Source organism: Cicer arietinum, chromosome 5 (assembly GCF_000331145.2).
Source record: "Cicer arietinum cultivar CDC Frontier isolate Library 1 chromosome 5, Cicar.CDCFrontier_v2.0, whole genome shotgun sequence".
NCBI classification, from domain to species: Eukaryota; Viridiplantae; Streptophyta; class Magnoliopsida; order Fabales; family Fabaceae; genus Cicer; species Cicer arietinum.
Window position 1 is genome coordinate 70,578,812 of NC_021164.2, and position 13,409 is coordinate 70,592,220.

The 13,409-nt window shown below is 26.7% G+C and overlaps 2 protein-coding genes across 2 annotated transcripts in view; both read right to left on the reverse strand.

Annotated features, from left to right (window-relative positions):
• LOC101506436 (uncharacterized) overlaps window positions 1-2,132 on the reverse strand; it is a 9,226-nt gene extending 7,094 nt beyond the window's left edge. The window contains exons 1-4 of the mRNA XM_073369125.1: window positions 1,996-2,132; window positions 1,765-1,797; window positions 719-907; window positions 2-135 (exon numbers count right to left, since the gene is read on the reverse strand). Coding sequence (XP_073225226.1) covers window positions 2-135; window positions 719-907; window positions 1,765-1,783 — 342 coding nt within the window. The 5' untranslated portion in view covers window positions 1,784-1,797; window positions 1,996-2,132. The remainder of the gene's footprint in view (window position 1; window positions 136-718; window positions 908-1,764; window positions 1,798-1,995) is intronic.
• Window positions 2,133-10,715: 8,583 nt separating this feature from the next.
• On the reverse strand, window positions 10,716-11,039 carry LOC101505795 (auxin-responsive protein SAUR32-like). The gene has a single exon (XM_004502944.4). It carries the CDS (start codon window positions 11,037-11,039, stop codon window positions 10,716-10,718), a length of 324 nt encoding a protein of 107 aa, XP_004503001.1.
• Window positions 11,040-13,409: the final 2,370 nt, after the last annotated feature.

Sequence of the window (13,409 nt, forward strand, 5' to 3'; positions counted from 1 at the left end):
TTTCAATCGTCTTGTGCCGAGTAATTTGAATAGAATTTCTGAAGTTTATAGACAAGTCAAGATCACTTGTTTCATTGAAAATATCCATTACAAATGATCCATATTCTTCCACAACAGGACAAAAATCACTATTGCCTAAAGGAAAACAACAACATATGATCAAATGAAAGCATTGTTTAATCGGGAATAAACTAATATTTGAGCTAAAATAGAAGTAAAAGGACCAATAAATGTAGAATGAATAGAACTAATATTCGACGAATAATTGGTAGTGAGTGAAATATATAATCAATGAGTGAAAAACAATAAGTTCGCAATTCTATGACATTGTTAAATTTTCAATCCCAACTCCCAATGCAAAAGCTGCTTCTTTACCAAAGGACATGCTTCCAGTATGAAATTAGAAAGCAGAAAAGGAGTAAATCAGGGTAATTCAATCAAAATGGGGAAAAAACATTTGGAAGTTTGATTTCTCATTGTGTTAGATGACCCAAAGTACTGCTCGGTTTCATATGGTTTAGTAAAAGGTCTGAACTAGTTACAAATCATATTAAACTCTAAGTAGTGAATGAATAAGTTCATGTAAATGATATACAAATAATGAATGATGGGTGCAATTAGATCCAATAAAGTGGGAAATAATTGTCGACTTTATATACGATTTTGAAAGCCAAATTTGCAAGCTAAGCTATTAAGGAAGCATGCAACAAAAGATTACCATATATTTCCTTTGCCATCACATTGAAGATGCGTATCAAATCTCTCCTGTTGTGATAATGAATTGGTCTTGGACACTGTTTATTATAGGTATCACAAAGAAGTGCATCTAAATCAACCATATGTGGAGGGTTGAAATTGATCTTAGCTAATTTTTCCAACTCGAGCTTCTCCGCAGTCTTTAGTAGGTCTGGCATAAGATATAAATTAGCAATTCACTACTTCAAAATTTATTGTAATGATTTTCATTATTTGAAACACCAATAATAACATGTAATAATAAATAAATAAAGTTTGGGGAATGAAACATTCCAAAGAAGGTGATTACTTCAGTCCTTTGTTTTACTCTAAATAATGATGGGAATGAGAAGAGTAATGAAAGGAGAAGATTTATAAGATTCTCACTGAAAGTCCTCTTTATTCCATTAAAAATTGGCAAATGCTAATAAGTGCTCTAAGGGTACATGATAAGGAACCAAACCTAGAAATATTGTCTTGGAAATTTTATACTACTATTCAACTCCTTCAAAGTTTAAAAAATTGTTATTTTCAATACAAAATTTTTAATTTCTTAAATACGGGTGTGTGTTATCACGACGCTTAAAAATCGAAGGAAACTAATTTTAAGGAAACAGAATATGGTAGTCTTACAAAATAGAAGAAAAATAATTTTACAAAAAATGTGTCCACTTCAAGTTTTCTTATTCTCATTTAAGAACTCCGAGGAGATGCTTGAGAAAGCAGATAAGACCTCACAGACCTACCAGTTACCTTACTACCTCATATCTGAAAGCATAACCAATCCCAAAATTTATCATGTTTTCAATCATGTGTGCAACTCTTTTTCTGTGTAATAGCACCCGTGAATTTTGCACTCAGTTCTACAAAGAAATCAACATCTCTATTCTTTATACTACCCTCGGAAAGTGTAGTATTTGATATTGCTATATGTATATATACACAACAGTAAATTAACTGAAAAAACTATTATTATGAGGTTTCCGTTCTAAGAAGGAAAAACTAAAAGGATTAACTGAGTTTGCTTACCTTTCTCTGCCAACTCCATTCTTGCTTCGAAACCTGAGCAATTAAGAGAGAAAAAAATAATAATAATTGGTTGAGCTTCAGAGAGGGAAAAATTAACGTATAATTTGAAGTGTGCAGAAAGAAATGGAGAATAAATTGATAAAGAATACGATTGAGAGAGTGAAAATTGAGGTTATGGAAGAATATATAAGGGTTCGTAACTGGATGGATCTGAGGTGAGAGAATACTTACGAGGAGATGAAACGGCGCGTGCAGAGAGAGGAAGGATACAAGAATTGGGGCAGATGACGGTTGAAGTACTGATTATATTTCTGGTTTTACTGTTCGATTCGCTGCCTTCTCGGCTTTACTTCGCAAAACATTTATTCGCCTTTAATGTAGAATTTATTTTTAAACATAAAAATTTATAAATTTATATTTAATTTATCATCTCGTAAAACGCACAAAAACAATTTATGAAGAAAATTAATTATGTCTAATGCAATTTACAATTTTCTGTATTTAATTCTTTAGTGATTGTAATATTTAGTAATAAATGGAAGAATCACATTAACCTACTTTAAAATCAAACATAACATCAAAAGACATTCATTAGGAATACAATGTTAACTCACAATATATATGTCAATAAATGAAAATGAGTATTGTAAGAAGAAAAAAGTAACAAACAAATTGTAACTATACATATATAATTTTTCCTAAAAAAAGTAACCTTAATACATGTTATAAGATGCTATTGAGATTTTTATTTTTCTTTAAACCTCGCAATAAGTTTGTCTTTTTTATTTAAATTTTCAACAACATTAATTAATTATAATTTATTGACATATCTTTAACTAATTTGTATCATTTTTATCAACAATAAATATTATAATATAAATAATAATAAAGTTTTTCTTTTTAAGAGTAAACGTATTAAAATAATATAAATTCTTAACAAAATTTAATTATTGTTATTTGATCAATTGAGTCTTATATTTGAGGACGGTATTAGTAATTGATAATTGTTTTGATATATATTTCAATCCATAATAAGACAGTTTTGTACTTAATTTGGTTCCAAATGTGAAGATTGTATTACAAATTGTTTTCACATATCACACATAACCCTCATCTACATTGTTGAAACTTGTTTTTGCGAGCAAATTAGTGTGGTTTCATTTGCAGCAATGTCATTTGATACTCAAAATCAAGTGGCACTAAAGCTTTTCCTGCATCTGATACTTATTATTATTACTACTCATCCCTGCATCTGTGTCAATTTTTCTTATCCTTCCAATCATAATATAATATAATATAATATAATTTTCTTCACCTACATGTTTATTGGAAGCCTTCAAAATTCAAATAAACTTAATCTCCAATCATCGTAAGTTTTAATTGTTTCTATGTTTATCTATTAGATGATGTTGATAAGTACATAGTTTTTTATTCTATGCTATATATATTGAATGGGTTAAGAGTGGGGGTGTTTTCAAGAGTGGGAGTTCAGCATCCCGGTATTTTTTAATTTCTTTTTTATGAATAATAATGTTATATTATTAAAATAATACTGATAAAATACTAAAATATCTTAAACTTTTATTGTTTTAAAAAATTGACATCACATCTCTCTCATTCTTGTTCCCACTATCTTCTCTAACTTATATGCTCAAATTGTTTTCTCTCTTTTCTATCGGACTCTCCCTTTCCTTCTCAGTCGGAGCAGTCAACCGCTAGCATCTTTTTGGTCTTGATCTTTATATTATTTCAATTCGCTTCTTATAGTTGTCAGGTTCTTACTATTTTTCTCTTCTACTTATAATTTTTCTCTATAGAAAAAAAAAAGTCAATGGTTCTTGTCAACAATAATCATATTTTCTTATCTTCACCACAATATAAATGAGATTATTCAATAATTATTAAATCACAATGTCCCTGTATTATATTATAAATTACGATAAATAAGATAGACATTTATTATAATTATACCGATAAAATATGATAAAACTAATACAACGAGCTCTGTATACATATAAACTATCTAATATCGACTGATAAACTAAGTAATATCGAACAGATAAATTATAACATTCTAATTAGCAACTAAACTACTACTTATTAACAAATTATAACAAACTTTTACATGTTAATTGTTGATATATTATATGATGTGATACTATTTATTAATTATTAATTGCGAATTGTTTTAAATAATTTGTGAACTATTTTAATTATTTTGTATATTTTTATAGGAGTAACGCGATATTTAAACATAAGAAAATTGATGTATTTTTTAAGAAATTTTTTTTCGACAAAAATAAAAATTGCAAATCTTCAATTATAATGTTTTAATTAATATTTATTATTCCCTCAATATTTTATACAAAATCTGTCACTGTTCAGAATTCAAAAGAGATATTTAAATATGCCAACAAAATAAATCTAATATGTAGTAGAGAATAAATCAGTAGTGGCGTTCACCATATTCTTCTTCTTTAACTACACTCCAATGCTTCTCTCTATCTCCCACATATTCATATGTTCTTAGTGAGGATTGGTTTCTTTAAGGAGGAAGCAAATTGCGGCATACTTAACTTATGGTAGTCATAAGAAATAGAATAAGATTAAAGGTTTATTATAATGCCATGTTTATTATAATGTCAAAATGTCCCATGTCAATGATCTGCATAATAAAAAATTTAAAAGTTCATCCTTCTAACTTAATCAAAAAATTATGAACATTACTAAATCAAATGTTCCATTTATCTTTCTTCTCTATGTTATTAGGGATCACAATATATAGGGTTTAAGTAAGGTACTATAGTACTCATCTCTATATTCTCAGTTTAAAAAAATATTTATATTCGTTCTCATACTCTTTTGAGTATCAATTTAAATATTCGTATTTTTATCTTCTTGGTACGTAAGTGTTCATATCCATATTCATTATTCACGTTTTAACTTAAATATATCGATAAATAAATGATATTGTTGTGATTAAATTTAAAAATTATCCAAATATTTTAAATCCAATCATAAAGTATTATAAGTCAAAATATTTTCTAACTCAAAATATTTCAAATGAACACTCGTTACACTACACATTAAAATGTCTATAATAATATTTTATAAAGTTACAAGTCTTACGACAATATATATTATTTTAGATCTATAAAAACAATTTATAAGAAATTGCAAGTATAATTATAAAGTCACAATTAATAATACATAATTCTTAATTATAAAGTCACAATTATTTACTTATTCATCATAATCAAATTTTTAAAAAGTTTGTAAACGTTTACCTTTCGATTATAAATATTGTAATGGTCCAATGATATTAATATATATTAAAATATAAAAAAAATTAATTAGACTAAACACTAATATAAAAAATAAATAAATAATTTATATTAATAGATTTATTTTTCTTAATAAAATCTATGATTTGTTCGAAGAAAGTTTTGAAATTCAGACTCATATTATAACATAAAATTGTGTTTTCATTGAGACACAGCTGCGAAGCATCAAAAAGAAAGGGAATTAGTTTGTGACTTAGCATATTATATTGTATAACAACCTCATTATCTAGTGCTCGATATTTGTGGAAACAAGTTTAAGTGTTCACATATTGGTAATACCATTTTTTATCGTGTTGAATAATTGCAAAGAAAAAAAAACATATGGTCTAACCTAACAGTCTAAATCCATGTATGATACATCTTCATGTAACTGTTAATTTATTCGACAACTTCAACTCTTCATTCAACAACAATCTGATCTTCAACACATTTATTCGTACCTATCAGTGTGTTTTCTTCAGCTTGTTAGATACATTGTTGTCGATAATTTTTAAAAGTAGAAAATTCTCTCTAAATCCAAAATGACAATACTAGACATTTGATGAACGAGTTAACTTAAAACAATGAGATAAATTTTTAATAGTTTTATTAAATCAATCATATTTGGATAAGTTAAGTACGGGTGTTTAAGAGCCGGTTTGTTAAAACATATTAAAAAATATAATTGTTTTTATCTTCATCTCGGGTGGAATAAATGCAAATCCACTTCACTCTTGTAACATCTCACTTTTTTGAAATATTAACTAACGAAATTTTGAACATAAAGATACAAATTCGTTTTTTTTTTTTTATAAAAGATTATTTTAAGTACTCATTTACAATTACAAAAACAAAATTTAATACGTAAAACAAAATAAACTTCTAAGTCAAAACTCTTGACATTTTACTACTCAAAAATAAATCCTAGTTGGTCATAACTTTGGACGGCGGTGGAAGACTCTCCGAACAAGTCTCATACCAGTACAAAAGCATTTCAGAACCTCTAACTGCATGCTATTGTACTTCCTCGCATTTCTCCTATTAGGTTGACCGTTACATTATTCACTCGGGTAACACTATGTATAACGTCCTGTCACGTAAGGGTCGTCTCCAAATAACAATCACGGAGCAAATAAACATACATATATAATTGTTATAGTAAAAATATAAATAAATCATATACTTCATTTAACAATTACATCACAAAACACCAAAGATACAAATAAACAAAAATACACAAATCCTATTTGTTAGACTATATGTCAATGCATGATTCCGGAATATCACCTCCCCTACAAGGGCTTCGTGGGTCCTTCCAAACAACACCACTAACTCAAAATTCCCGCAAGGATCTGTGGGCTCCAACCAATTATTGACGCACCACACAACTATGGGCTCCAATCAATTATGGACGCACCACACAACTATGAATGCATGAATGTAGACACTGTTGTTAATAACAATATAGACCACTCAACTAGAGCGTCCAAAATCATTCAACCTTGTCCTAAACCAACCTAGTTTAGACACAAAGTAATCACCTTGAATAACCGCAACATATCAAACATAACCACTATAACAACGTATCATAAAACATCCATTCTCTACAATTTGAACATGTCAAGCACAACCATTATCATAATGTATCATATAACATTTATTTTGAAGATAACACATAAACATAACCAATATCACATATAATTCAAGTAGGAAAGCGAATGGAGTGATGCTCTTACCGATATGAGTGTCGTTATTAAAATTCTCACGCAGCGGTCTTTGCTCCAAATGTGCTACACTTGAGGGATGAATTACTAACTCATTTTTTTTTCCTTTTTCTGTCCTAAACGAGCGTCTTTGAATGGAATGCCTCAATTTTGTTTTATTTTCCTTTTTATCAACAAAAGTGGGGAACGTTAAACCATAAGTGGGGAACGTGATATTAAATGGGGAAAGTGATATTTCAACCTAAACTATGAAATTTGTTTTTAACCGTTGCCTTATTTATTTATTTATTTATTTATTTATTTATTTATTATTATTATTATTATTATTATTATTATTATTATTATCAAAAATTAAAATAACACACTACAATAGTAACTATCACCGACAATTTCTAGAATAATTATCTCAACTCTTAATAAGGTAAAATATAAAAATAAAATGTCTGGTTACAACTCTCCTCTATTATCTCTCTTGTATCTCTCAGGTTTACCTCACTATATATATTCTCATGTCTCTCTCCATCTCTCATATCTCCTCTATTTCTCTCTCTTTTATCATATCTCTCTCTTATCTCTCTCATTTCTCTCACTCCCTACATCATTATTTCTCTTTCATATCTTTTTTTAATATTAACATTCATAAATATTAATATATATATATATATATATAATAAAAAAGAATATTATAGGAAAAATTATTATTTTGTATGATGAATAAATATATCAAACAATTATTTGTCACATGTATCGATCAACAAATATAATGAAGTATAAAAAATTGTTATATACAATTTTGTACCATCATATATTGTGTCAAATGCTTACTGTTTTACAAATTAAAATCATTTAAAAGAATTCTTGTTGATAAAACTTTTTTTAATTGTCGTAGAGATTAGAATAGTCAAAATAAAACAAATAAATTTATTTATTAAATTATATTTTTAAATTATTTTATTTCTACTAATTTTTAATAAATAATGGGTAGCTAAAAACTACCTCATTGTAGGCCCAGCCTTTGCCTCAAACTACAACATCGTTGTAAATATAAAAATATATATATATATATATATATAACAACTAAATATAAAAATATATCAACTTATTAAATAAACGGAGTTACCAAAACTATTTAATTGTAAGTCTACCATTTGCCCCGAACTAAGGTATCAATCACTATTCACTATGTGTTTACAACGATTAATCTCGAGATACTCATAATAGTTAGCGGGTTGAGGTAATCTATTATATTTCCTAAAGGATGAGGAAAATTTGTGTAAGAATTTTGAAATTCAGGTACTATTCTGAATCAGATGTAACCTATTCTCTACAATTTTGAATTCTGACCACATATTTGAAATCTATATCTACGAGGTTTACGTATTCCAAAAACGTTGACATTGACCAAAATGTTATTAGATAAAATATTGCAACAGTTAGGATTATTTTATTTAAATAACAATTTATTGTATCTCAATTTTTGAATAAATATACAAATTGTTCATTTAAATTATAAGTGTTAATTAAATTAATCTTTGAATTTATAAATTCATAAAAGCATTTTTAAAATTATAAAATAGTAATCAAAACAATTTATATTTAAATTTTTATATCTTAATTAAATATTTAATTGTTTGATGTTGATTTTTAACGTCATATTCACTCAAAAAATTTAATAGGAAAGTTTAGGATTTTTTTTTTAATTAAAATGCTCAACTCCGAAATAATATTACCTTATTATCTTACCTTTTTTAGATCTAATAGGAGATCGCATAGCGAGGGAGCGACATATTGAAGACACTTATTTTTTTTCTCCTAGTTTGAGGTCGTAGGCCTAGGGGACGACCTCTTACTAGCATGTTTTTTTTCTTTTTCATTGTAACAATTGTTATAAATTATTTAATAAATTAAAAATAATTAAATTATTTAAAAAATAAAAATACCAATAATAAAGTAAAATAAAATACATTAAATAATAATAATAATATTAATAAATTATTATTATTATTATTAATTATAATTAAAAATAGTAAATTATATTATAAATTTCAAGAAAAATACATTAAAATAGAAGGAAAAAATACTAATAATAATAATAATAGTAATTAAAAAAATTATATTAATAACATTAAACAAAATACATTAAATTAACAAAAAAAAATATACATCACATGTGAGAAAAGAAACATCAAATTTATATTAATGATATCCACCTAAATGATCTCAAGTTTCATATCTAGAATGTCGTCGAACTTGTCTAGCTCTTTGAAATCCTTCCTGATTTTGATCATTACCTTCAATGTAGCTTGGAGGTGGATTAGAACCACTACCACATGCTTCCATATAATTTTGAGAGTGAAGATTATACCTGGAATCAAACACGGCATAAGCCGACTCAGGAGTTGTGCACCGAATTCCAAACAAATTATAGAAAAGACGGATAATCGGAGGTTGGTATTTCTGACACCGACAGAACATAATATTAAGTCAGTAATAGATCATAACATGGAACTTCTATAGAGACCAAACTTCTTTAAATAAGTTTGTCAATATTACTTATGAGTTATCCACCACTGACTCAATATAAATTGGACATCATTAATATAAAATTTGACGTTTCTTTATTCAAATGTGATGTATTTTTTTCAGTTAATTTAATGTATTTTGTTTCATGTTATTAATATAATTTTTTTTATAATAATAATAATAATTATTATTATTATTATTATTATTATTTATTAGTATTTTTTTCTTCTATTTTGATGTACTTTCTTTAAAATTTATAATATATATTACTATTTTTAATTATAATTATAGCTGTAATTATTATTATTTATTAACGTAATTTATTTTACTTTATTATTAGTATTTTTATTTTTTAAATAATTTAATTATTTTTAATTAATTAAATAATTTATAACAATTATTAAAATGAAGAAAACATAAAAAGAAAATATTAATAAGAGGTCGCCTCCTACACCCTCCAATTAGGAGAAAAAATAACTGCCTTCAACTCTTATTAGATTTAAAAAATAGATAATCAGATAATATTTATTCAGAGTAGGATATTTTAATGTAAAAAATAAAAAATAAAAAAAAATCCAAAAATTTAAGTGTATCTCAAATTTGTCACCAGGTTTTTCGTTTATTCTTATCTTGAATTAAGTAATGAATAAAAAACGGTTCATAATACAAGAAGAAAGAATTTGATAGGAAAAGGCATAAACTAGGAAGAATGAATGGCTAAGCTATGCAGAGCTTAGCTGCTAGAAAAATAACGAGTGTAACATAAGTGATTCTTGGCAGCGGTTAGAAGTTGTGAATGTTCCAAAAAGCAAAAGCAATTGCAGCGTTGCAAAGTAGGTTTAATAGTACTCCTACTAGGTTTATGCGCTGTCTCTCACTACTACTCTCTTCTTTGCTCCACCAAGTAATCCCACTACTAAATTCCAATTCCATCGCCAGATAATAACACCCCATCGCATTCTTTCTTAGATATACCAAATTCACCACTACTTTTATTTGGATAAAATGCTAAATCAACTAGTTTTACTCAACTAATCATTCAATTCAATTCAGTCACACTTTTTTACTCCAATACTATTTTTATAGAATGTCAAAATGGGAAAATAAATAAATAAAGAAAAGTTAAGGAGAAAATAGTAAATTTAATTTCATCAACATTCTCTCCTGAAAAAGTCCCGACAAATTAATCAAAACACAGGAACACAGAAACAACACTAGACAAGTTCTCTCTGCTTAAGAAGATTTGTCTCCAAGCAGAATATTTCAACTTACTTTCCCTCTGACAAATAAAATTACAGAGCGGTATCATCAATTTCCCTAAATAAAACTAATCTATTCAATCACACTATTTAAAACAAACAAAAAGGATATAAAATTGGAATCAACAAGAGTGAAATATGATAGCATGAGGAAGGCGATGTTGATTATTGTTATGGTTGTGTTGATTAGAACCAGATTCTTTTTCGATTATCCAACGTAGATGAAGGAAATCATCAACAGAACATGGAAGTTTGAGAGGACCGTCGGTGTGGTAACCATAAACATCGTAAGCTTTGTCGAGAAGACGCTTGAAAAGAGGATGGTAAAGATAAGAGATAGGGATTACGAATTTTTGAGAAATGGAACCACCTTCTTCTTCTTCTTCTAAACCCACTTGAACAGCAAGCCAACCCTTTTTCACTTTCATTTTCTTATCTTCTTGCATTGATATTGCTAATTTATTATAATTCCTATGATGTTGCTGACTGTCAGACTTTGTGTGCCAAACCTTAGGGTATGACCCTTAGTATATATAGCAATATTATAAGCATTCGTAGTTTTTATTTAGCCTTAATTGCAGTTTTAGTCATCCTATTTTAACTGAATCGCGAAAGTAATTTTTCATTTTGTTTATCCCTAGTTTTTGTCCCCAAGCAGAATTTTGGTCCAAAACTTGATGAAATTTCATTTTTTTGCATTTATTTAAGTCACACAATGCCTCAAGATCTCATTTGCAACAATTGTACCTGAAATATATGACCATAAATTGTATAGTACTGCTTTAAAAAATAAAATTTTATCAAGTTTTGGACTAAAATTCTGCTTGAGGACAAAAACTGGGGAGAAACAAAATGGGAGATTACTTTCGCGATTCAGCTAAAATAGGGAGACCAAAACTGCAATTAAGTCTTTTATTTATTTATTTATTTATTTATTTATTATGTTTCTCGCATATAAAGAAAAATAGTAATAACTTCTTATCAATTATGTTACGAAAGTTTTCACATTAAGATTTAGAAATAAATCCATGTTTTAGAATATGAGTCAATTTATTACCAATTTAAACTAAAATATATTACTAATAATTTTTTGAGGCGTTAACTTTTCTATTTTTAGAGAAAAATAATTCAAATAATTTAAAATTCGATATAAATAAAATTTAGTCAAATGTTATTTTAATTAGGAATAAATTAGTAAAATACGAAATAATATGAAATGAAATAGTTGGTGGTGGGACATATACGTGGGTGTGGCGACCCTTGTGAGAGTGGAGGGTAACAAATAACAATAAATAGCAAAGTCAATTAGAAATAGAAAAGTAACGGAACAACTCTTGGAGTGAGTTGGGGGTGTCGATGGGAACGAGACTTGTTACTAATATGATACAACTTGTATCTTGCTTCTCAAATGAAATAATCCAATTCTGTTGTCACCGTTTATTTTCATGTAAATATACAATAGAACCATATTAACTGGAGTTTTAGTATAACACATTTTTCAATTTATTCTGTTTCATTCATTAAAATTTACATTTCTCCCACCACATATATGTCTTATATAAATTTGGTACCAATTAAATGGTGTACTATAAAATATGTATTGTTAACATTATTTTTATGTTAAATTAATCTTTTTAACCTCAATTTACTAATCTCTAAAAATTCTCATATGAACTAAGTAAATGCAGATTTCGTTGGAAGTGTTTAATGAGCCCTATAAATGTGTTTAATAAGGAAATTTGACATTAATGAAACTTCAAATTCAATGAAATTCATCTGAATTCTTTTTTTTTAGAAAATTCACTATTTGGATAAAGTAATTAAATTTCTTCATTTTCAAAAGCCATTGTTAAAGTAATAGAATTTAATTTTTTTTCTTTCATAATTTCTTTATAAATTAATAGAATTTTATTTGTACTTTTTAATATAGTAAAATTTAACTAAAACTGAAACAATTTTTTATAAAAAAAACTGCAAATTTTTTGAACAAAATTTAAATAAAAAATATGACTTATAAGAACAAATGATATTTAAACAAAAAATGTATAGTAAAAATAAAAAATATATATTTTTAATAAAAAAGTATTTTTTTAAACGTTATTTATTTATTATTATAATAAACAGTTTCTGATTAGTTTAGAAAAATATTATTTGTTTATTTTAAAAAAACTTATTTTATTATTTTAAAAATTGTTTCTAGAAAGAAAAAAAACTGATTCTTTTCACCGAAAAGGAAAAAGGAAAACGAAAAAACTGATTCTGTTTTAATTGTACAAAAACAGTTTTTTATTTATTTATTATTTTAAAATTAGTATTTTTTATTTTAAACTAAATAATAATAATTTAAATACTATTTTATAATTTATCAATTTAATAATAGAGTGGCGGTTAGTGGTGGTTGCGGTCGTAAATCTACCGCGGACTATTTTGAGTCGTCGAAGCTATGTTGTCGACCACCTCTAGAGTATCTCCAACGGTAATCAAATGAGTTCGTCCCAGCGTGTAATTACGTAACTTTCAGTTCTTGGTGAATTCAGGGTTGGAGTTGTGTCATGCTTTCATCATGCTCTAAAAAAGGAATTGTACTTTCATAATTTAATAATAATAAAATTATAACCGTTACCTTTTTTCTATTAATTTATTAATAATAATAAATTTATAATAGTTAATGAGTCTAATTTAATGAACTCATGTTGAGTTCACCGTTGGAGTAAAAGAGGATGAATTGCTTTAAAATAATGTAGCACAATGGACTTCATCTAATGAACCTTATAAAACGGTTGACCACCGCTCCACCACCTTAATATTAAATTAAT

Excerpts from the sequence above, each read along its gene's own strand:
- LOC101505795 (XM_004502944.4), bottom strand. The coding sequence starts at position 11,039 with ATGCAAGAAGATAAGAAAATGAAAGTGAAAAAGGGTTGGCTTGCTGTT.